The 26,190-nt window shown below is 39.8% G+C and overlaps 4 protein-coding genes across 4 annotated transcripts; all 4 read left to right on the forward strand.

The window, feature by feature from the left end:
* Window positions 1–1,144: 1,144 nt before the first annotated feature.
* On the forward strand, window positions 1,145–3,574 carry LOC307033046 (protocadherin gamma-A11-like; the record flags this gene model as incomplete). The annotated part of the gene is made up of 1 exon (XM_079671315.1): window positions 1,145–3,574. The coding sequence occupies exon 1, from the start codon at window positions 1,172–1,174 to the stop codon at window positions 3,572–3,574; it is 2,403 nt and encodes an 800-aa protein (XP_079527441.1). The 5' UTR covers window positions 1,145–1,171.
* Window positions 3,575–6,221: 2,647 nt separating this feature from the next.
* On the forward strand, window positions 6,222–15,562 carry LOC307033047 (protocadherin gamma-A11-like; the record flags this gene model as incomplete). The annotated part of the gene is made up of 2 exons (XM_079671316.1): window positions 6,222–6,701; window positions 13,583–15,562. The coding sequence occupies exons 1-2, from the start codon at window positions 6,282–6,284 to the stop codon at window positions 15,560–15,562; spliced, it is 2,400 nt and encodes a 799-aa protein (XP_079527442.1). The 5' UTR covers window positions 6,222–6,281.
* Window positions 15,563–18,172: 2,610 nt separating this feature from the next.
* On the forward strand, window positions 18,173–22,567 carry LOC307031521 (protocadherin gamma-A11-like). The gene has a single exon (XM_079668708.1). It carries the CDS (start codon window positions 18,257–18,259, stop codon window positions 20,654–20,656), a length of 2,400 nt encoding a protein of 799 aa, XP_079524834.1. The 5' UTR covers window positions 18,173–18,256; the 3' UTR covers window positions 20,657–22,567.
* Window positions 22,568–22,705: 138 nt separating this feature from the next.
* LOC307033049 (protocadherin gamma-A2-like) lies at window positions 22,706–25,014 on the forward strand (the record flags this gene model as incomplete). Its single annotated transcript, XM_079671321.1, has 2 exons — window positions 22,706–23,447; window positions 23,894–25,014. 2 exons carry the CDS (start codon window positions 22,706–22,708, stop codon window positions 25,012–25,014), a joined length of 1,863 nt encoding a protein of 620 aa, XP_079527447.1.
* Window positions 25,015–26,190: the final 1,176 nt, after the last annotated feature.

The following is a 26,190-nucleotide window of genomic DNA, read 5'->3' on the forward strand; positions in this document are numbered from 1 at the left end:
AGGAAAATAAGTTGATCATCTCAGTTTTCATTATTATTCAACAGAGTTTTGATCTCAGTGTGTCATTATGCAAACAGGCCCAGCCTTGGCCTCTCAGCGACTTTGTTTGTTTCCTGCTGTCGCTATAAACTGTTTTATATGCTATGCTGCCTGGCCTGGTTGTCTTTATTTAATTTTGGAGTTGGATTGTAGATACACATTCAGAAATTGCATAATTAATTTTTACTCTGATTAAAGAAGTTTTCCCTCTTTCCAGGAGAGGGAAAACGAGAGCTATTGTCTTTGTGTGTTCATATGACTGCTCTTTATGTCCTCTGTTTTCAAGTATGTTTGAGTGTCTAGGCTCATTCCTCTGTTCTCGGTGCTGAACATCCATTTTCCTTTCAGATGCTTTTTATTCAAGTTTCCCACACTTTCAATTGTTATTACAACACTATACTACTTTGGTTTCTCCCTGATTTCGAATATACCAATAGGAAATAAGAAAGTAAAAATTAAGGTTAATGTTGTGACCACAGGGATACCTTATGACTGGTTAAAGCTGTAAGTACAATATGTAAACTTATAAACATCTACATTTTTTATTTATAAACATGTAACAGATTGTCACATAAATAACTCTTTGAACATTTTACAGACAGCTACAGACTCTGGTGCTCGGTTTTCCAAATGTTCACAACCCTGCAAATGTGACAATCTTGGTCATAATGAATATGTTCTTTATTAGGAAATGTAGTTGCAACTTTTTTTCAAAGCAAGGAAAACAAATAATTCATATAAAAGTTTATTTAAAAAAGAAATACTGACTTGTCGGTAACATGACACCCTGTCTTAAGAAGAGTATAGACTGGATACTCACAAGAACTAAACATACAAGTAAAAACAATAATTTCATGAATTGATATGCAAGACAAGAAATTAATAGGAAAGGCATAGCCTACAGGATATATGCTCAATTTGAAACCTTCCATTTTGTACTTTTTTAAATGAGTATTCTTGAAAACCTCAAGGTGGCGCTATATACCTGCTTTAAGATGTCTTCCTGCTTCCTTTGGTGTGGACGTTCATTATTGTTCTCCTGTCCATAGGACAGTCAGTAGTCGCTATTCGTGTTATGTGGATGAGCTGTCTTTGTTCGTTTTTTTTTTAGCCTGTTAGTAATTCATTGTCGATGATGGATTCCAACATAATCTCGTTTCAAACGTGTGGCTTCTATTTCCTCCTTATTTTCCTGGATCCCGTGTATGGAGACATGAGCTACTCTTTTCCAGAGGAAATGAAACGAGGATCAGTTATTGGAAATATGGCCAAGGATCTCGGGCTGGAAAGGAGCGCGCTCTCTAACAGAAGAGCCCGCCTTGACAGCGATGGGACGGATGAACGTTACTGTGACATAAACCTGAATAACGGAGAGTTGATTGTTGCCGACAGGATTGACCGAGAGGGGCTTTGTGGAGACAAGGTTTCGTGCATCCTAAAATACGAGCTGGTGCTGGAGAATCCTCTCGAGCTCCATCGGATTAGTCTTCACATTCAAGATAAAAATGATAATTCGCCGCAATTTAAGGAAGAATTTCTAAATATTGAAATTCGTGAGTCGGCAGACAAGGGAGCTCGTTTTGTGCTGGAAGATGCGCACGATGCGGATGTAGGACAGAATTCAGTTCAGCAGTACGCCCTCAAAAAGAATGATAATTTCATTTTGGCTGTTGATGGAAACTCAATAGAGCTTGTTCTTGAAAAAGAACTTGATCGTGAAAATCAGCAAGAGATCAATTTGCTCCTCACAGCTTTAGATGGAGGCTCTCCTCAGAGATCAGGTACTGTAGTCATACACGTCACTGTGCTGGATGCTAATGATAACGCCCCAGTGTTTAGCCAGGCCGTCTATAAAGCCAGTCTGCCTGAAAACTCTCCTGTAGACACTGCTGTGGTCACAGTGAGTGCTACTGATGCAGACGAGGGAGTCAACGGAGATGTGACGTATGAATTTGGACATGTGACTGAAGATTTCAAGAAGATATTTAGTATTGATAGAAAAGTTGGTGAGATACGAGTTATTGGTCCTGTTGATTATGAAACTACCAAATCATTTGAAATACGAGTTAAAGCAAAAGATGGGTTAGGGCTGTCATCTTATGCCAAGCTTATCATTTATATCACTGATGTGAATGATAACGCCCCTGTTATCAGTTTAAAATCCCTGACTAACCCCATACCTGAGAACGTGTCACCTGGTGCAGAGGTGGGCATCATTAACGTGCAGGATAGAGACTCTGAGACTAACAGACAGGTCCGCTGCTCCATTCAGCAAAACATCCCTTTTAAGTTGGTTCCTTCTATTAAAAACTATTATTCTCTCGTGACCACAGGACTACTGGACCGTGAACTAATGTCTGATTACAACATTACAATCACTGCCACTGATGAGGGCTCTCCCCCTCTGTCCTCCTCTAAAACTGTTCAGTTATCTGTAGCAGACATCAACGACAACCCACCTGTGTTTAAGGAGCAGTCCTACAGCGCATATGTGACTGAAAACAACAAACCTGGTTCTACTTTATGTTCCGTTACTGCTCGAGACCCCGACTGGAGACAAAACGGTACCGTGATTTATTCTCTGTTACCCGGTGAGGTGAACGGTGCCCCGGTGTCCTCCTATCTGTCTGTTAACGGAGACACGGGGGTGATCCACGCTGTGAGGGCGTTTGATTATGAGCAGTTCAGGAGTTTTAAAGTCCATGTGGTGGCCAGAGACAACGGTTCTCCTCCGCTCAGCAGCAACGTGACCGTGAGTGTGTTCATATCGGATGTGAATGACAACTCTCCTCAGATACTGTACCCCGCCCCGGAGGGCAACTCCTTCATGACCGAGCTGGTCCCCAAAGCAGCAAACGGGGGATCTCTAGTGTCCAAAGTGATCGCGGTGGACGCGGACTCCGGACAGAACGCCTGGCTGTCCTATCATATAGTCAAATCCACTGATCCGGGACTTTTCACTATTGGTCTCCACAGCGGAGAGATCAGGACACAGCGGGACATTTCTGAGTCGGACAGCATGAAACAGAACCTTATTGTGTCAGTGAAAGATAACGGACAGCCCTCTCTCTCTGCCACCTGCTCCATGTATTTACTTATCTCTGATAACTTGGCTGAGGTGCCAGAAATGAAGGATATTTCTGATGATGAGAAGAACTCCAAACTGACCTCTTATCTGGTCATAGCGCTGGTGTCAGTGTCCACCTTTTTTCTCACCTTCATCATCATAATACTGGGTGTGAGGTTTTGTCGCAGGATAAAGCCCAGACTGTTGTTTGATGGAGCAGTCGCCATCCCCAGCGCTTATCTCCCTCCTAATTACGCAGATGTTGACGGAACAGGAACTTTACGCAGCGCTTACAATTATGACGCCTACCTTACAACAGGTTCTAGAACCAGTGACTTTAAGTTTGTGTCATCTTACAATGACAACACACTGCCTGCTGACCAGACTCTGAGGAAAAGCCCTTCGGACTTTGCTGAAGTGTTTGGAGATTGTGATTCTTCTCCTGAGGTAGGGACACAACCCATATAATTAAATGTGTGTTCATCCTCCTGAAGTACCTCTTCCCTGCTTTGTTCGGATTAATTTCTCATTTGGAGTGTTTAGAGGTATACATATACACACAGCAAATTGTGTGAAATTATTTATAAATAAATAAATAGCCTACATTCAAACACAGTTTCCTTTAAACATTTTATTCTTTGTGAATTGCACATTAAATAGCTGGATATACTCAAGGATTTGTGTTTATACTTCATCAGTTGTGTTGTATTATTGTCATTGTGTGTGTTTGTATCCCTTGTTTCAGTCCATGTGCCTTCTGTGTTAAGCAGCTATTGCAAAGGTTGTTGTTTTATCAAATTCAGTTTCCTCAACAAGCTTGTTGTTCAGATTTTGAAATCTTTTATTTCAACCGGTTCCTTTTTTTCATACAGTAAATAACCAACCTTAGGTTTATTAGATTAGAGTTTTGTTTGTTGTTAATTTACATCACTTGATCATTTTTGTTTTCAATCAAGTTACCTAAATGAATAGATTCTTGAAACATAGAAATAATTTGTACGAGAGTGAATTTGTCATGCACATGTTTTGTTTTTATTCAAAGCCATCAGAGTTTTCATATTATCAAAAGTAGTTCTTTCTAAATCTTTCAGATCGTCTGTAATGTTGTCATTGTAATATGGCTGATTGTTATTAGAGATGTCTTGTTATCTTTTCTTCAGTATAAATTAACTTGATTGCTGATGTTGAGCTGGGACATTGGGCTATTATTTTTGGGTTTTTGGATTGGAAGTCATTTGCACATTGCTTTGGTAAAATGTGTCTGCCACAAAAATAAATGTACACGTTGATCTTATTCTTGAGGCCAGAGTATACATTTTATAATATTATCCAGCAGATGTTTTTATATATACCTTAACAGCGGAACAACTGGAACTTACTGACTTGCTGATGCTACTAATTCTCGTTATTTAGGATGAGAGCATAACCAGTAGTATGTATGTCATTGCATTTGAATCCAGTCCACACCGCTTCAGTTTATTCTGCTGATTGCTTTCTCTTCTTACTGTGGTTGTGAGGAATAAATGTTGACAGTAAAAATAATACATATTATTAAACCTGTGTTTTCACTGTATGGCTTGGTTGTGTTTTGTAGACCTATTATGATGGATTTTCCGATTCTAACTTGACAGAACATCACTTGTTCATCAACATGCAGTCCCAGTTTCACACAGGTAGTTTATGCAGGTCATGCTGACAGAGTAAGGGACTTTCTTTACGTGTTCTAGTCTATTAGTATCTGTAACTGCTTTCCTGCCTTATTGTTTTCTTTGGGTTTACCGAGTTAAAAGTGATGAGCCTTAAATTATTATCCCTATACTGCCCAGTCTTGTGGTTTTTCAGATTAAGGTGAGAGCTGGATCTAATGCATCTGTTGTTATCTTGTTGATAAACATTGACAAACTGTATGATTTATCTCTAATCAGTGATTGCATTAAGGAGGGTATCCAGCATCTTTGTACAAAAGAGCAGAGACTGGATCAATGCATCTTTTACTGTTTATGGTGTGGTCAAGCTTTAGGATCATTTTGAATCATCATACTTTCTGTACATCTGCATTGTTTGACACGTCTATAGTACACTTGGTACAGGTTGACTTTAAGGGTTGTGGTATCTTTTGTTGAACAGGACACTGCTCTTTATGTCCTCTGTTTTCGGCCAGAAATGTTTGACTGTGTGCTAATTGTCCTTGGTGCTGAACAGCTGATATGGGCTTTTTGTTTAGTTTCTCCAACTTAAAACTAAAAATACTTTGAGCTCTCCCTGCAGTCATTTAAATAAACCAAGCAATTTAGGAAATCCAAATGAAGTTAATGTTATCAAAACATTCACAGAGCCTAATGACTGGGTTAAGATGAAGGAAACAATATATAACTATAACAACATGTGAATTGTTAAATCTTTAAAGGTGGAGTCTCATTGTTCCTAATAAATAATTTCCTTTAAAATATAAAAAGCTACTTCCCCGTTTAATCCAACTGAAGATCCACGCGCGCTGTATTCCACATTTTTACAACCCTTCAGATGCTTATCTTGACTATAGTCATTTATACAAATGTAGTTTTACTACTTTGAAAAGCAGTGGGGAAACATAGAAAACCTCCTAATTCGGAGCATTACTAACAAGTCAATACAAGTAAGTAGACGTATTTTTATTTCATTTATATTGTTGGCTGCACAGGATAAAATCAGATGATATAAACAGTAAATAATAGAACAAGTCTAAACAACAGTATGGACTGTATCATCACAGTTACAAAACACACCATTTAAAACAAATCAGAGATAAGTTTATATGCACGAAATAAGTAGAATATTCAAAGCCAACATTGTGTACTGGGACACTCGTTGAATTTATGAGTTTCCTGGTTTAATGGATAAATGATGTTTCGAATATTTGTTTTACATTATCATAGTTGTATTCAGAAGAGAACCGCAGGATGTGGTACATTTTAAACCTTTAAAAAAAAATTGTTTTCGTCAAAAGGAACTCACGGTGGCGCTATATGCCTGCTTTAAGATGATTGAATTGCTTTTCCTTCTGTGTGGACGTTCATTCTTCTGCTCTTGTGTCTACATAGGGACAGTCACCCTGGATTCGATGTCCCTTGTGTTATGTAGTTGAGCTGTCTTTATTCTCTATTTTCTTCAATCTGTAAGGAATTTATAGTCGACGATGGATTCCGACGTAGTCTCGTTTCAAACGTGCGGTTTCTTCGTCGTGGTTTCTTTCCTGCATGCTGCGTATGGAGACTTGAGCTACTCTTTTCCAGAGGAAATGAAACGAGGATCAATTATTGGAAATATGGCCAAGGATCTCGGACTGGAAAGGAGCGCGCTCTCTAACAGAAGAGCCCGTATTGACAGCGATGGGACTGATGAACGTTACTGTGACATAAACCTGAACAACGGAGAGTTGATTGTTGCCGACAGGATTGACCGAGAGCGGCTTTGTGGAGAAAAGGCTTCGTGCATCCTAAAACACGAGCTGGTGCTGGAGAATCCTCTCGAGCTCCATCGGATTAGTCTTCACATTCAAGATATTAATGATAACTCGCCACAATTTAACGAAGAATTTATAAATATCGACATTCAGGAGTCAGCGTTAAGGGGGGCTCGTTTTGTGCTCGAGGAAGCACGCGATGCGGATGTAGGACAGAATTCAGTTCAGCAGTACAGCCTCAACAATAATGATAATTTCAATTTGGCTGTTGATGGAAACACAATAGAGCTTGTTCTTGAAAAAGAGCTTGATCGTGAAAATCAACAAGAGATTAATTTGCTCGTCACAGCTTTAGATGGAGGCTCTCCTCAGAGATCAGGTACTGTAATCATACACGTCACTGTGCTGGATGCTAATGATAACGCCCCAGTGTTTAGCCAGGCCGTCTATAAAGCCAGTCTGCCTGAAAACTCTCCTGTAGACAATGTAGTTGTCACAGTGAGTGCTACTGATGCAGACGAGGGAGTCAACGGAGATGTGACGTATGACTTTGGACATGTGATTGAAGATGTAAAGAGAGTTTTTAGTATTGATAGAACATTCGGTGATATAGGAATAATTGGTCCTGTTGATTATGAAACTACCAAATCATTTGAAATACGAGTTAAAGCAAAAGATGGGCTAGGGCTGTCATCTTATGCCAAGGTTATCATTTCTATCACTGATGTTAATGATAACGCCCCTGTTATCAGTATAAAATCCTTGACCAATCCCATACCCGAAAACGTGTCACCTGGTGCAGAGGTGGGCATCATTAACGTGCAGGATAGAGACTCTGAGACTAACAGACAGGTCCGCTGCTCCATTCAGCAAAACGTCCCTTTTAAGTTGGTTCCTTCTATTAAAAACTATTATTCTCTGGTGACCACAGGACAACTGGACCGTGAACTAGTGTCTGATTACAACATTACAATCACTGCCACTGACGAAGGCTCTCCCCCTCTGTCCTCCTCTAAAACTGTTCAGTTATCTGTAGCCGACATCAACGACAACCCACCTGTGTTTGAGGAGCAGTCCTACAGCGCGTATGTGACTGAAAACAACAAACCTGGCTCTACTTTATGTTCCGTTACTGCTCGAGACCCCGACTGGAGACAAAACGGTACCGTGATTTATTCTCTGTTACCCGGTGAGGTGAACGGTGCCCCGGTGTCCTCCTATCTGTCTGTTAACGGAGACACGGGGGTGATGCACGCTGTCAGGTCGTTTGATTATGAACAGTTAAGGAGTTTTAAAGTTCACGTGATGGCCAGAGACAACGGTTCTCCTCCGCTCATCAGCAACGTGACCGTCAGTGTGTTCATATCGGATGTGAATGACAACTCTCCTCAGATACTGTACCCATCCCCGGAGGGTAACTCCTTCATGACCGAACTGGTCCCCAAAGCTGCACACGGAGGCTCTCTGGTGTCCAAAGTGATCGCGGTGGACGCGGACTCCGGACAGAACGCCTGGCTATCCTATCATATAGTCAAATCCACTGATCCGGGAGTTTTCACTATTGGTCTCCACAGCGGAGAGATCAGGACACAGCGGGACATTTCTGAGTCTGAGAGCATGAAACATAACCTTATTGTGTCAGTGAAAGATAACGGACAGCCCTCTCTCTCTGCCACCTGCTCCATGTATTTACTCATCTCTGATAACTTGGCTGAGGTGCCAGAACTGAAGGATATTTCTTATGATGAGAATAACTCCAAACTGACCTCTTATCTGATCATCGCGCTGGTGTCAGTGTCCACCTTTTTTCTCACCTTCATCATCATCATCCTGGGTGTGAGGTTTTGTCGCAGGAGAAAGCCCAGACTGTTGTTTGATGGAGCAGTCGCCATCCCAAGCGCTTATCTCCCTCCTAATTACGCAGATGTTGACGGAACAGGAACTTTACGCAGCGCTTACAATTATGACGCCTACCTGACAACAGGTTCCAGAACCAGTGACTTTAAGTTTGTGTCATCTTACAATGACAACACACTGCCTGCAGACCAGACTCTGAGGAAAAGCCCTTCAGACTTTGCTGAAGTGTTTGGAGACTGTGATTCTTCTCCTGAGGTAGGAGGAATTGTTGTCACCTAATGTTGACATCTATATTTGCAACATGGGATCAAGCTGTTCAGATATGTTTTTGCCGTTCTCTTTCTTTAAACGACTATTTTAGACAATGTAATGTGTTGGAAATAAATGTAACTTCCTCTCCTGAGGTATAGGGACTATACCCCTAATAAAATGTGTGTTCATCGTCCTGAAGTAGCCGGAATTGTCTTCCCTTTTTTTATCCAGATACATTTTCCCTTTGGAGTGTTAAGAGGTATAAATACGTAGACCAACTTCTTTCAAATACTTAATTAAAACAATTTCTAACATATTTTCCTTTCTAACATTCTATTCTTAATTGCAATTGGAACAGCAGGACATTTATAAACTCAAGGCTTTGTTTTGAATTAATTGTGTATACGTCCATGCCATCCTGTTCATCATAATTTTCCTCAACGTGCTAGTTTTTCGGATTTCAAAATCGATTTGACTTCAAGCAAGGTACCATTTTAGTTTGTGTACAATTAAGATGTAACCTTGTGCTCATTAGTTGAAGTTTTTGTTTAGTGTTCATTTATTACACTTGCTGATTTTCGTTTTACATCTTTTTACATATTAATATATTCTTGACACTTGGAAAATGTTGGTTTTGTCATGGCAATTTTATGTTTTCAGTTGAAGTCAGCAGAGTTTTTTTCTTCTATTGCAGTATATTTTCTATTATATTATTTACAGTATTGACCAATTTGCTAAATGTTTCTGGCAGAGAAACGTCTCTAAAAAAAAAACGTATTATATATTTATGTCTTAATATTTTAATATGCATTCTTGTGCTACTGATCAATGGTAATTTTCAAACTGAGCTTTGTTAAACTCAACCTATAATGTTTCTCCTTATAGAAGTTCGCTTGGATGGGATGTCATTTGTACATTGCCTTGTTCAAAAGTGTCTGCCACATGAATACATTTAAAGTTGTATATTGATCTTGCACTTAAGGTCATAGTACACATCCTATATTGATATCTAACAGGCTGATTTACACACGTTAACAACTTAATCACTCACAACGTATTGAGAGTATAGAATGCGTGCTTTGCATTTGAATCCAGTCCAAGCCGCTTGAGTTTGTTCTGCTGATTGCTCTCTCATCTCACTTTCTTGGGAGGAATATGTTTACAGTAAACAAAAAACAACAACATATCATTCAGTTTGTGTTTTTACTGTGAGGATCCTGGCTTGGTTATGTGTTGTAGACTATTTAAAATAGTTTATTAGATTATGAAGGAATTGACAGAACATCACTTTGTCCTTGAAGATACAGTCCGAGTTTCACACAGGTACTGTAGGCAGGTCATGCTGTCTGATTAAGGGACTTTTTCTTCCAGGTTTTCTAAATAGTTTTTCTAGTGCATGAGATAGATAGATAGATAGATATATAGATAGATAGATAGATAGATAGATAGATAGATAGATAGATAGATAGATAGATAGATAGATAGATAGATAGATAGATAGATAGATAGATAGATAGATAGATAGATAGATAGATAGAGCTGTATTGTCTCCTTTAGGAGAAATTTGTCTTGGGCATCGAGATAATAAAACATAAAACATTCAGAAAATCAGTCATAGATACAGAACAGAGATCACATATCACATGGCAAACAAACAAACAAGAAACATACAGGTACAGCACTTTCCTTATTGCACATATCCCTATTGCACATACATGAATCAAATATTGCACATATTGCACTTGCATTGGTCTTGTTAACTGCTGTGGGATAACCAAATTAAAAGCAATACGTCTTTACCAGTCTTTTTGTTTCAAGGCTATATGCTGCCAGATCTGCTTGTTTTATTACATTATTACTGTAACATAATTAATTTCTACTCTGATGAAAGGAGTTTTCCCTCTTTCCAGGAGAGGATAAAAAAGGGCTATTGTCTTTGTGTGTTCATATGACTGCTCTTTATGTCCTCTATTTTCAAGTATGTTTGAGTGTCTAGGCTCATTCCTCTGTTCTCGGTGCTGAACATCCCTTTTCCTTTTGGATGCTTTTTATTCAAGTTTCCCACACTTTCACTTTTTATTACAACACTATACTACTTTGGTTTCTCCCTGATTTCGAATATAGGTTAATGTTGTGACCACAGGGATACATTATGACTGGTTAAAGCTGTAAGTACAATATGTAAACTTATAAACATCTACATTTTTTATTTATAAACATGTAACAGATTGTCAGATAAATAATCCTTTGAACATTTTACAGACAGCTACAGACTCAGGTGCTCGGTTTTCAAATGTTCACAACCCTGCAAATGTTACAATCTTGGTCATAATGAATCTGTTCTTTATTAGGAAATGTAGTTTCACATTTTTTTCAAAGCAAGGAAAACAAATAATTCATCCAAACATTTATTTAAGGTGGTAACACTTTATTTTGATAGTCCATAGTTAACACTCTATAAGTCATCAGTTGACATTTAGTAGCATGTCAACAGTGCATCAGTTGACATTCAACAGCACCGTTCAAACCGACAAGTAACTAAGCATTAGTTGATGATCAACAGATAAGCAACTAAAGTTCAGTTTACTATTACATTAAGCATTAGTTGATGATCAACAGATAAGCAACTCAAGTTTAGTTGAATATTACATTAAGCATTAGTTGATGATCAACAGATAAGCAACTCAAGTTTAGTTGAATATTACATTAAGCATTAGTTGATGATCAACAGATAAGCAACTAAAGTTCAGTTGACTATTACATTAAGCATTAGTTGATGATCAACAGATAAGCAACTTTAGAGTTTAGTTGACTATCTGTTGATCGTCAACTAATCTAGAGTTGACTATTAGTATACTTTTAGTAGGTTCTCCACTAAGCGTTTGGAGGCATGTGTTAGGACTATCCAATTTTAAGTGAAAAACAGTTGAGAACAGTAGAAAGTCTATAACCTATCAACATAACACATACATTCATCCACTATATGCAACAGATATGGGAATAAAGCGAAATGTTTTGCACAACTGATCACGAACACTGGATAACTGAAGTCAATACCAGGCGATAAAGCACAGTAGAACAAACACTATACACAGCATATCAGAGAAAGAAAGCTTTTTTATTTTAATAATATACTACAAGTAAAAACTGAGCAGTTGTGAACCACATTCAATTCAGTTATCCAGTGTTCGTGATCAGTTGTGCAAAAACATTTTGCTTTATTCCCATATCTGTTGCATAAAGTGGATGAATGTATGTATTATGTTGATAGGTTATAGACTTTCTACTGTTCTCAACTGTTTTTCACATTAATTGGATAGTCCTAACACATGCCTACAAACGCTTAGTGGAGAACCTACTAAAAGTATACTAATAGTCAACTCTAGATTAGTTGACGATCAACAGATAGTCAACTAAACTCTAAAGTTGCTTATCTGTTGATCATCAACTAATGCTTAATGTAATATTCAACTAAACTTGAGTTGCTTATCTGTTGATCATCAACTAATGCTTAATGTAATAGTCAACTGAACTTTAGTTGCTTATCTGTTGATCATCAACGAAGCTTAATGTAATATTCAACTAAACTTTAGTTGCTTATCTGTTGATCATCAACTAATGCTTAATGTAATAGTCAACTGAACTTTAGTTGCTTATCTGTTGATCTTCAACTAATGCTTAGTTACTTGTCGGTTTGAACGGTGCTGTTGAATGTCAACTGATGCACTGTTGACATGCTACTAAATGTCAACTGATGACTTATAGAGTGTTAACTATGGACTATCAAAATAAAGTGTTACCAAAAAAAATACTGGCTTGTCGGTTAGCATGACACCCTGTCTTAAGAAGAGTATAGACTGCATACTCACAAGAACTAAACATGCAAGTAAAAACAATAATGTCATGAATTGGTATGCAATTCAAGATATTAATAGGAAAGGCATAGCCTGCATATGCCTAATGTAACAAGTGCTTGTTGACACTGTTTCCTGATTAAACCTCAAGGATTACTGCGGTTGCACATTTGTGCTTCATAATATTTGTCTATTTAATTAACAGATTATACGAAGTTTAACGCAGGGAGGGAGGCGTGTGGCGCAGTGGCTAGAGCCATGGTGTTCGGCTCACAGGTTCAAACCCCACTGCAGTCAGCATGTCATTGTGTCCCTGGGCAAGACACGTCACCCTAAATTGCTCCTGTGGGGATTGCCCACGGTATTGAGTATGTAAGTCGTTTTGGATAAAAACGTCTAACAAGTAACATGTAATGTAATGGATATGCTCAATTTGAAACCTTCCATTTTGTACTTTTTTTAAATGAGTATTCTTGAAAACCTCAAGGTGGCGCTATATACCCGCTTTAAGATGTCTTCCTGCTTCCTTTGGTGTGTACGTTCATTATTGTTCTCCTGTCTATAGGACAGTCAGTAGTCGCTATTCGTGTTATGTGGATTAGCTGTCTTTGTTCGCTTTTTTTTTAGCCTGTTAGTAATTCATTGTCGATGATGGATTCCAACATAATCTCGTTTCAAACGTATGGCTTCTATTTCCTCCTTATTTTCCTGGATCCCGTGTATGGAGACATGAGCTACTCTTTTCCAGAGGAAATGAAACGAGGATCGGTTATTGGAAATATGGCGAAAGAGCTCGGGCTGGAAAGGAGCGCGCTCTCTAACAGAAGAGGCCGCATTGGCAGCGATGGGACGGATGAACGTTACTGTGACATAAACCTGAATAACGGAGAGTTGATTGTTGCCGAAAGGATTGACCGAGAGGGGCTTTGTGGAGAAAAGGCTTCGTGCATCCTAAAATACGAGCTGGTGCTGGAGAATCCTCTCGAGCTCCATCGGATTAGTCTTCACATTCAAGATAAAAATGATAATTCGCCGCAATTTAAGGAAGAATTTATAAATATTGAAATTCAGGAGTCGGCAGACAAGGGAGCTCGTTTTGTGCTGGAAGATGCGCACGATGCGGATGTAGGACAGAATGCAGTTCAGCAGTACAGCCTCAAAAAGAATGATAATTTCATTTTGGCTGTTGATGGAAACTCAATAGAGCTTGTTCTTGAAAAGGAGCTTGATCGTGAACATCAGCAAGAGATCAATTTGCTCCTCACAGCTTTAGATGGAGGCTCTCCTCAGAGATCAGGTACTGTAGTCATACACGTCACTGTGCTGGATGCTAATGATAACGCCCCAGTGTTTAGCCAGGCCGTCTATAAAGCCAGTCTGCCTGAAAATTCTCCTGTAGACACTGTAGTTGTCACAGTGAGTGCTACTGATGCAGACGAGGGAGTCAACGGAGATGTGACGTATGAATTTGGACACGTGACTGAAGATTTCAAGAAGATATTTAGTATTGATAGAAAAGTTGGTGAGATACGAGTTATTGGTCCTGTTGATTATGAAACTACAAAATCATTTGAAATACGAGTTAAAGCAAAAGATGGGCTAGGGCTGTCATCTTATGCTAAGGTTATCATTTCTATCACTGATGTGAATGATAACGCCCCTGTTATCAGTTTAACATCCCTGACAAACTCCATACCAGAGAACGTGTCACCTGGTGCAGAGGTGGGCATCATTAACGTACAGGATAGAGACTCTGAGAATAACAGACAGGTCCGCTGCTCCATTCAGCAAAACGTCCCTTTTAAGTTGGTTCCTTCTATTAAAAACTATTATTCTCTGGTGTCCACAGGACAACTGGACCGTGAACTAGTGTCTGATTACAACATTACAATCACTGCCACTGACGAGGGCTCTCCACCTCTGTCCTCCTCTAAAACTGTTCAGTTATCTGTAGCAGACATCAACGACAACCCACCTGTGTTTGAGGAGCAGTCCTACAGCGCATATGTGACTGAAAACAACAAACCTGGCAACACTTTATGTTCTGTTACTGCTCGAGACCCCGACTGGAGACAAAACGGTACCGTGATTTATTCTCTGTTGCCCGGTGAGGTGAACGGTGCCCCGGTGTCCTCCTATCTGTCTGTTAACGGAGACACAGGGGTGATCCACGCTGTGAGGACGTTTGATTATGAACAGTTCAGGAGTTTTAAAGTCCACGTGATGGCCAGAGACAACGGTTCTCCTCCGCTCAGCAGCAACGTGACCGTCAGTGTGTTCATATCGGATGTGAATGACAACTCACCTCAGATACTGTACCCCGCCCCAGAGGGCAACTCCTTCATGACCGAGCTGGTCCCCAAAGCTGCACACGGAGGCTCTCTGGTGTCCAAAGTGATCGCGGTGGACGCGGACTCCGGACAGAACGCCTGGCTGTCCTATCATATAGTCAAATCCACTGATCCGGGACTTTTTGCTATTGGTCTCCACAGCGGAGAGATCAGGACACGGCGGGACATTTCTGAGTCTGACAGCATGAAACAGAACCTTATTGTGTCAGTGAAAGATAACGGACAGCCCTCTCTCTCTGCCACCTGCTCCATGTATTTACTTATCTCTGATAACTTGGCTGAGGTGCCAGAACTGAAGGACATTTCTTATGATGAGAAGAACTCCAAACTGACCTCTTATCTGATCATAGCGCTGGTGTCAGTGTCCACCTTTTTCCTCACCTTCATCATCATCATCCTGGGTGTGAGGTTTTGTCGCAGGAGAAAGCCCAGACTGTTGTTTGATGGAGCAGTTGCCATCCCCAGCGCTTATCTCCCTCCTAATTACGCAGATGTTGACGGAACAGGAACTTTACGTAGCGCTTACAATTATGACGCCTACCTGACAACAGGTTCCAGAACCAGTGACTTTAAGTTCGTGTCATCTTACAATGACAACACACTGCCTGCTGACCAGACTCTGAGGAAAAGCCCTTCAGACTTTGCTGAAGTGTTTGGAGATTGTGATTCTTCTCCTGAGGTAGGAACACCACCCATATAATTAAATGTGTGTTCATCCTCCTGAAGTAGCTCTTCCCTGCTTTGTTCGGATTCATTTCTCATTTGGAGTGTTTAGAGGTATACATATACACACATCAACTTTTGTCAAATGTTTTATGAATAAATAAATAGCCTACATTCAAACACAGTTTCGTTTAAACATTGTATTCTTAGTGAATTGCACATTAAATAGCTGGATATACTCAAGGATTTGTTTTTATGCTTCTTCAGTTGTGTTGCATTATTGTCATTGTGTGTGTTTGTATCCCTTGTTTCAGTCCATGTGCCTTCTCTGTTAAGCAGCTATTGCAAAGGTTTGTGTTTTATAAAATTATGTTTCCTGAACAAGCTTGTTGTTCAGATTTTGAAATATTTTATTTCAACCGGTTCCTTTTTTTTCATACAGTAAATAACTAACCTTAGGTTTATTAGATCAGAGTTTTGCTCGTTGTTAATTTACGTCACTTGATCATTTTTGTTTTCAATCAAGTTACGTAAATGAATAGACTTTTGAAACATAGAAATAATTTGTACGACAGTGAATTTGTCAAGGAAATGTTTTGTTTTTATTCAAAGTCATCAGAGTTTTCATATAATCAAAAGTATTTTTTCTAAATCTTTCAGATCGTCTGTAATGATGTCATGGTAATATGGCTGATTGTTATTAGAGATGTCTTGTTATCTTTTGTTCAGTATAAATTAAGTTGATTGCTGATGTTGAGCTGGGACATTGGGCTATTCTTTTTTGAGTTATTGGATTGGAAGTCATTTGCACATTGCTTTGGTAAAATGTGTCTGCCACATAAAACATTTACACGTTGATCTTACTCTTGAGGCCAGAGTATAAATCTTATAATATTATCCAGCAGATGTTTTTTATATACATTAACAGCGGAACAACTGACAACTTACTGACTTGCTGATGCTACTAATTCTCGTTATTTAGAATGAGAGCATAACCAGTAGGCTATGTGTGTTTTGCATTTGAGTCCAGTCCACACCGCTTCAGATTGTTCTGCTGATTGCTTTCTCTTCTAACCACTGTTGTTGTGAGGAAAAAATGTTGACAGTAAAAACAAAAAAACAATACATATTATTGATTCTGTCTTTTCATTGTGAGAAACCTGGCTTGGTTGTGTTTTGTAGACCTATTATGATGGATTTTCAGATTCTAACTTCACTGAACATCACTTGTTCATCAAAATGCAGTCCCAGTTTCACACAGGTAGTTTGGGCAGGTCATGCTGACAGAGTAAGGGACTTTCTAGTCTATTAGTATTTGCAACTGCTTTCCTGCCTGATTTTTTTCTGTGGGTTTACCGAGTTAAAAGTGATGAGTCTTAATTTGTTTTCCTGGTTATGCTGCCCAGTCTTGTTGTTTTTCAGATTGTAATCAGAGCTGGATGTAATGCATCTGTTGTTATCTTGTTGATAAACATTGAAAAACTGTATGATTTATCTCTAATCAGTGATGGTATTAAGGAGGGTATCCAGCCTCTTTGTACAAAAGGGCAGAGACTGGATCAATGCATCTTTTACTGTTTATGGTGTGGTCAAGCTTTAGGATCATCTTGAATCATCATACTTTCTGTACATCTGCAGTGTTTGACACGTCTATAGTACACTTGGTACAGGTTGACTTTAAGGGTTGTGGTATCTCTTGTTGAACAGGAAACTGCTCTTTATGTCCTCTGTTTTCGGACAGACATTTTTTACTGTGTGCTAATTGTCCTTGGTGCTGAACAGCTGATATGGGCTTTTGTTTTGTTTTCTCCACAACTTAAAACTAAAAATACTTTGAGCTCTCCCTGCAGTCATTTAAATAAACCAAGCAATTTAGGAAATCCAAATGAAGTTAATGTTATCAAAACATTCACAGAGCCTAATGACTGGGTTAAAATGATGGAAACAATATATAACTATTACAAAATGTGAATTGTTCCTAATAAATAATTTCCTTTAAAATATAAAAAGCTACTTCCCCGTTTAATCCAACTGAAGATCCACGCGCGCTGTATTCCACATTTTTACAACCCTTCAGATGCTTATCTTGACTAGTCATTTCTACAAATGTAGTTTTACTACTTTGAAAATCAGTGGGGAAACATAGAAAACATCCTAATTTGCAGCATTACTAACAAGTCAATAAAAGTATTATGTATTTTTATTCCATTTATATTTTTAGCTGCACAGGATACTATCAGATGATATAAACAGTAAATAATAGAACAAGTCTAAAGAACAGTATATTTGGACTGTATCATCACAGTTACAAAACACACAATTTAAAAATAAATCAGATATTAATTTATATAGAAGAAATAAGAATATTCAAAGCCAACATTGTGTACTGATACTTGTTGACTTTATGAGTGTCCTGGTTTTAACTTGTTGGATAAATGATGTTTCGAATATTTGTTTTACATTATCATAGTTGTATTCAGAAGAGAACCGCAGGATGTAGTACATTTTAAACCTTTTTTTTTAATCAGTGTTGTCGACCAAAATTAACTCACGGTGGCGCTATATGCCTGGTTTAAGATGATTGAATTCCTTTTCCTTCGGTGTGGACGTTCATTCTTCTGCTCTTGTGCACATAGGGACAGTCACTCTGGATTCGCTGTTCCTTGTGTTATGTAGTTGAGCTGTCTTTATTCTCTTTTTTCTTCAATCTGTAAGGAATTTATAGTCGACGATGGATTCCAACGTAATCTCGTTTCAAACGTGCGGTTTCTTCGTAATGGTTTCTTTCCTGCATGCTGCGTATGGAGACTTGAGCTACTCTTTTCCAGAGGAAATGAAACGAGGATCAGTTATTGGAAATATGGTCAAGGATCTCGGGCTGGAAAGGAGCGCGCTCTCTAACAGAAGAGCCCGCATTGACAGCGATGGGACTGATGAACGTTACTGTGACATAAACCTGAACAACGGAGAGTTGATTGTTGCCGACAGGATTGACCGAGAGGGGCTTTGTGGAGAAAAGGCTTCGTGCATCCTAAAACACGAGCTGGTGCTGGAGAATCCTCTCGAGCTCCATCGGATTAGTCTTCACATTCAAGATATTAATGATAACTCACCACAATTTAAGGAAGAATTTATAAATATAGAAATTCACGAATTGGCAGGTAAGGGAGCTCGTTTTGTGCTAGAGGAGGCACACGATGCGGATGTAGGACAGAATGCAGTTCAGCAGTACAGCCTCAAAAATAATGATAATTTCATTTTGGCTGTTGATGGAAACACAATAGCGCTTGTTCTTGAAAAGGAGCTTGATCGTGAAAAACAACAAGAGATCAATTTGCTCCTCACAGCTTTAGATGGAGGCTCTCCTCAGAGATCAGGTACTGTAGTCATACACGTCACTGTGCTGGATGCTAATGATAACGCCCCATTGTTTAGCCAGGCCGTCTATAAAGCCAGTCTGCCGGAAAACTCTCCTGTAGACACTGTAGTTGTCACAGTGAGTGCTACTGATGCAGACGAGGGAGTCAACGGAGATGTGACGTATGAATTTGGACATGTGACTGAAGATGTCAAGAAGATATTTAGTATTGACCGAAAGGTCGGTGAGATACGAGTTATTGGTCCTGTTGATTATGAAACTACCACATCATTTGAAATACGAGTTAAAGCAAAAGATGGGCTAGGGCTGTCATCTTATGCTAAGGTTATAATTTCTATCACTGATGTGAATGATAACGCCCCTGTTATCAGTTTAAAATCCCTGACAAACCCCATACCTGAGAATGTGTCACCTGGTTCAGAGGTGGGCATCATTAACGTGCAGGATAGAGACTCTGAGAATAACAGACAGGTCCGCTGCTCCATTGAGCAAAACGTCCCTTTTAAATTGGTTCCTTCTATTAAAAACTATTATTCTCTGGTGACCACAGGACAACTGGACCGTGAACTAGTGTCTGATTACAACATTACAATCACTGCCACTGACGAGGGCTCTCCCTCTCTGTCCTCCTCTAAAACTGTTCAGTTATCTGTAGCAGACATCAACGACAATCCACCTGTGTTTGAGGAGCAGTCCTACAGCGCATATGTGACTGAAAACAACAAACCTGGCTCCACTTTATGTTCCGTTACTGCTCGAGACCCCGACTGGAGACAAAACGGTACCGTGATTTATTCTCTGTTACCCGGTGAGGTGAACGGTGCCCCAGTGTCCTCCTATCTCTCTGTTAACGGAGACACGGGGGTGATCCACGCTCTGAGAACGTTTGATTATGAACAGTTCAGGAGTTTTAAAGTGCACGTGATGGCCCGGGACAACGGTTCTCCTCCGCTCAGCAGCAACCTGACCATCAGTGTGTTCATATTGGATGTGAATGATAACTCTCCTCAGATACTGTACCCCGCCCCGGAGGGCAACTCCTTCATGACCGAGCTGGTCCCCAAAGCTGCACACAGAGGCTCTCTGGTGTCCAAAGTGATCGCGGTGGACGCGGACTCCGGACAGAACGCCTGGCTGTCCTATCATATAGTCAAATCCACTGATCCGGGACTCTTCACTATTGGTCTCCACAGCGGAGAGATCAGGACACTGCGGGACATTTCTGAGTCTGACAGCATGAAACAGAACCTTGTTGTGTCAGTGAAAGATAACGGACAGCCCTCTCTCTCTGCCACCTGCTCCATGTATTTACTTATCTCTGATAACTTGGCTGAGGTGCCAGAACTGAAGGATATTTCTTATGATGAGAAGAACTCCAAACTGACCTCTTATCTGATCATCGCGCTGGTGTCCGTGTCCACCTTTTTTCTCACCTTCATTATCATCATCCTCGGTGTGAGATTTTGTCGTAAGAGAAAGCCCAGACTGTTGTTTGATGGGGCAGTCGCCATCCCCAGCGCGTATCTCCCTCCTAATTACGCAGATGTTGACGGAACAGGAACTTTACGCAGCGCTTACAATTATGACGCCTACCTGACAACAGGTTCCAGAACCAGTGACTTTAACTTCGTGTCATCTTACAATGACAACACACTGCCTGCTGACCAGACTCTGAGGAAAAGCCCTTCAGACTTTGCTGAAGTGTTTGGAGATTGTGATTCTTCTCCTGAGGTAGGGACACCACCCATATAATGAAATGTGTGTTCATCCTCCTGAAGTAGCTCTTCCCTGATTTGTTCGGATTCATTTATCATTTGGAGTGTTTAGAGGTATACATATACGCACAGAAACTTTTGTCAAATGTTTTATAAATAAATAAATAGCCTGAATTCAAACACAGTTTCCTTTAAACATTTTATTCTTTGTGAATTGCACATTAAATAGCTGGATATACTCAAGGATTTGTGTTTATACTTCATCAGTTGTGTTGTATTATTGTCATTGTGTGTGTTTGTATCCCTTGTTTCAGTCCATGTGCCTTCTGTGTTAAGCAGCTATTGCAAAGGTTGTTGTTTTATAAAATTCAGTTTCCTCAACAAGCTTGTTGTTCAGATTTTCAAATCTTTTATTTCAACCGGTTCCTTTTATTCATACAGTAAATAACTAACCTTAGATTTATTAGATTAGAGTTCTGCTTGTTGTTAATTTACATCACTTGATCTTTTTTGTTTTCAATCAAGTGACATGGATGAATAGATTCTTGAAACATAGAAATAATTTGTACGAGAGTGAATTTGTCAAGGAAATGTTTTGTTTTTATTCAAAGTCATCAGAGTTTTCATATTACCAAAAGTAGTTATTTCTAAATCTTTCAGATCGTCTGTAATGTTGTCATTGTAATATGGCTGATTGTTATTGGAGATGTCTTGTTATCTTTTGGTCAGTATAAATTAAGTTGATTGCTGATGTTGAGCTGGGACATTGGGCTATTCTTTTTTGAGTTATTGGATTGGAAGTCATTTGCACATTGCTTTGGTAAAATGTGTCTGCCACAAAAATAAATGTACACGTTGATCTTACTCTTGAGGCCAGAGTATAAATCTTATAATATTATCCAGCAGATGTTTTTTATATACATTAACAGCGGAACAACTGACAACTTACTGACTTGCTGATGCTACTAATTCTCGTTATTTAGAATGAGAGCATAACCAGTAGTATGTGTGTCATTGCATTTGAATCCAGTCCACACTGCTTCAGTTTATTCTGCTGATTGCTTTCTCTTCTTACTGTGGTTCTGAGGAATAAATGTTGACAGTAAAAACAATACATATTATTAAACCTGTGTTTTCACTGTATGGCTTGGTTGTGTTTTGTAGACCTATTATGATGGATTTTCCGATTCTAACTTAACTGAACATCACTTGTTCATCAATATGCAGTCCCAGTTTCACACAGGTAGTTTGGGCAGGTCATGCTGACAGAGTAAGGTACTTTCTTTACGTGTTCTAGTCTATTAGTATCTGTAACTGCTTTCCTGCCTGATGTTTTTCTGTGGGTTTACCGAGTTAAAAGTCATAAGCCTTAATTTATTATCCAATTAACATATGGACTGTATCATCGCAGTTACAAAACACACAATTTAAAACAAATCAGACATAAGTTTATATGCAAGAGAAGACATAAGGCAAGGTAAGGCAAGTTTATTTATATAGCACCTTTCAATACAAGGCAATTCAAAGTGCTTTACAAAAAATGAAAGACATTAAGAAAATGGCATTTAAAATCAGTCATAAGTAGAATATTCAAAGCCAACATTGTGCACTGATACTTGTTGACTTTATGAGTGTCCTGGTTTTAACTTATTGGATACATGACGTTAAGAATATTTATTTTCACATTATCATAGTTGTATTCAGAAGAGAACCGCAGGATGTGGTACATTTTAAACCTTTTTTTTTAATCAGTGTTGTCGACCAAAATTAACTCACGGTGGCGCTATATGCCTGCTTTAAGATGATTGAATTGCTTTTCCTTCGGCGTGGAGGTTCATTATTCTGCTCTTGTGCCTACATAGTGACAGTCACTCTGGATTCGCTGTTCCTTGTATTATGTAGTTGAGCTGTCTTAATTCTCTCTTTTCTTCAACCTGTAAGGAATTTATAGTCCATAATGGATTCCAACGTATTCTCGTTTCAAACGTGCAGTTTCTTCGTAGTGGTTTATTTCCTGCATGCTGCGTATGGAGACTTGAGCTACTCTTTTCCAGAGGAAATGAAACGAGGATCAATTATTGGAAATATGGCCAAGGATCTCGGGCTGGACAGGAGTGCGCTCTCTAACAGAAGAGCCCGCATTGGCAGCGATGGGACTGATGAACGTTACTGTGACATAAACCTGAATAACGGGGAGTTGATTGTTGCCGACAGGATTGACCGAGAGCGGCTTTGTGGAGAAAAGGCTTCGTGTATCCTAAAACACGAGCTGGTGCTGGAGAATCCTCTTGAGCTCCATCGGATTAGTCTTCACATTCAGGATATTAATGATAACTCGCCACAATTTAAGGAAGAATTTATAAATATGGAAATTCGTGAGTCGGCAGACAAGGGAGCTCGTTTTGTGCTAGAGGAGGCGCACGATGCGGATGCAGGACAGAATTCAGTTCAGCAGTACAGCCTCAAAAAGAATGATAATTTCATTTTGGCTGTTGATGGAAACTCAATAGAGCTTGTTCTTGAAAAGGAGCTTGATCGTGAAAAACAACAAGAGATCAATTTGCTCCTCACAGCTTTAGATGGAGGCTCTCCTCAGAGATCAGGTACTGTAGTCATACACGTCACTGTGCTGGATGCTAATGATAACGCCCCAGTGTTTAGCCAGGCCGTCTATAAAGCCAGTCTGCCAGAAAACTCTCCTGTAGACACTGTAGTTGTCACAGTGAGTGCTACTGATGCAGACGAGGGAGTCAACGGAGATGTGACGTATGAATTTGGACACGTGACTGAAGATGTCAAGAAGATATTTAGTATTGATAGAAAAGTTGGTGAGATACGAGTAATTGGTCCTGTTGATTATGAAACTACCAAATCATTTGAAATACGAGTTAAAGCAAAAGATGGGCTAGGGCTGTCATCTTATGCTAAGGTTATCATTTCTATCACTGATGTGAATGATAACGCCCCTGTTATCAGTTTAACATCCCTTACTAACCCTATACCTGAGAACATGTCACCTGGTTCAGAGGTGGGCATCATTAACGTGCAGGATAGAGACTCGGAGAATAACAGACAGGTCCGCTGCTCTATTCAGCAAAACGTCCCTTTTAAGTTGGTTCCTTCTATTAAAAACTATTATTCTCTGGTGACCACAGGACAACTGGACCGTGAACTAGTGTCTGTGAACTAGTGTCTGATTACAACATTACAATCACTGCCACTGACGAGGGATCTCCCCCTTTGTCCTCCTCTAAAACTGTTCAGTTATCTGTAGCAGACATCAACGACAACCCACCTGTGTTTGAGGAGCAGTCCTACAGCGCGTATGTGACTGAAAACAACAAACCTGGCTCCACTTTATGTTCTGTTACTGCTCGAGACCCCGACTGGAGACAAAACGGTACCGTGATTTATTCTCTGTTACCCGGTGAGGTGAACGGTGCCCCGGTGTCCTCCTATCTGTCTGTTAACGGAGACACGGGGGTGATCCACGCTGTGAGGACGTTTGATTATGAACAGTTCAGGAGTTTTAAAGTGCACGTGATGGCCAGAGACAACGGTTCTCCTCCGCTCAGCAGCAACGTGACCGTCAGTGTGTTCATATCGGATGTGAATGACAACTCTCCTCAGATACTGTACCCCGCCCCGGAGGGCAACTCCTTCATGACCGAGCTGGTCCCCAAAGCTGCACACGGAGGCTCTCTGGTGTCCAAAGTGATCGCGGTGGACGCGGACTCCGGACAGAACGCCTGGCTGTCCTATCATATAGTTAAATCCACTGATCCGGGACTTTTCACTATTGGTCTCCACAGTGGAGAGATCAGGACACGGCGGGACATTTCTGAGTCTGACAGCATGAAACAGAACCTTATTGTGTCAGTGAAAGATAACGGACAGCCCTCTCTCTCTGCCACCTGCTCCCTGTATTTACTTATCTCTGATAACTTGGCTGAGGTGCCAGAACTGAAGGATATTTCTTATGATGAGAAGAACTCCAAACTGACTTCTTATCTGATCATAGCGCTGGTGTCCGTGTCCACCTTTTTCCTCACCTTCATCATCATAATACTGGCTGTGAGGTTTTGTCGCAGGAGAAAGCCCAGACTGTTGTTTGATGGAGCAGTCGCCATCCCCAGCGCTTATCTCCCTCCTAATTACGCAGATGTTGACGGAACAGGAACTTTACGTAGCGCTTACAATTATGACGCCTACCTGACAACAGGTTCCAGAACCAGTGACTTTAAGTTTGTGTCATCTTACAATGACAACACACTGCCTGCTGACCAGACTCTGAGGAAAAGCCCTTCAGACTTTGCTGAAGTGTTTGGAGACTGTGATTCTTCTCCTGAGGTAGGGACACAACCCATATCTTTACATTCGTGTTCATCCTCCTGAAGTAGCTCTTCCCTGCTTTGTTCGGATTAATTTCTCATTTGCAGTGTTTAGAGGTATAAATACGCACACCAACTTTTGTCAAATGTTTTATCAATAAATAAATAAATAGCCTACATTCAAACACAGTTTCTGTTGGGGAAATATGTTCTACGGCCCATAACTTTGACCCAGTTTATCAGTTCAAACTGTCCTGACTGAGCACACGCACCTGTAACCTTGGCTGCTGTGCTCTCAGTGTTCTGTCTCCCTGTTCCTGCCTCTTGGCGTCAGCTGATAGAGGTGTTATGATTCTATCTTGTTATGCAGCATGTTGATTATTCTCTATGAACTAGCTAAATACATGGGTCTGGGGTAGATTTCTTCAGAATTGAGATGGCAACTCTCCCGTGCAGTCAGACCGTGACTGCTGTGACTTGTGATGTGAATCCTCCGGCCGAACCTCCTATAATAAATCATCAGTGTTTGACATCAAAGCTCCTGCTCTTCCCGTGTCTCCTTCATGAGTCGGTGACTCCCACTGCATTGCTACACAGAAGTTTCCCCCACAGTTTCCTTTAAACTTTTTATTCTTAGTGAATTGCACATTAAATAGCTGGATCAACTCAAGGATTTGTGTTTATACTTCATCAGTTGTGTTGCATTATTGTCATTGTGTGTGTTTGTATCCCTTGTTTCAGTCCATGTGCCTTCTGTGTTAAGCAGCTATTGCAAAGGTTGTTGTTTAATTAAATTATGTTTCCTCAACAAGCTTGTTGTTCAGATTTTGAAATCTTTTATTTCAACCGGTTCCTTTTTTTCATACAGTAAATAACTAACCTTAGGTTTATTATATTAGAGTTTTGCTCATTGTTAATTTACATCACTTGATCATTTTTGTTTTCAATCAAGTTACGTAAATGAATAGATTCTTGTAACATAGAAATAATTTGTACAAGAGTGAATTTGTCATGGAAATGTTTTGTTTTTATTCAAAGTCATCAGAGTTTTCATATCATCAAAAGTAGTTATTTCTAAATCTTTCAGATCGTCTGTAATGTTGTCATTGTAATATGGCTGATTGTTATTGGAGATGTCTTGTTATCTTTTGGTCAGTATAAATTAAGTTGATTGCTGATGTTGAGCTGGGACATTGGGCTATTCTTTTTTGGATTATTGGATTGGAAGTCATTTGCACAT

Source organism: Notothenia rossii, assembly GCF_949606895.1.
Source record: "Notothenia rossii genome assembly, chromosome: 3".
NCBI classification, from domain to species: Eukaryota; Metazoa; Chordata; class Actinopteri; order Perciformes; family Nototheniidae; genus Notothenia; species Notothenia rossii.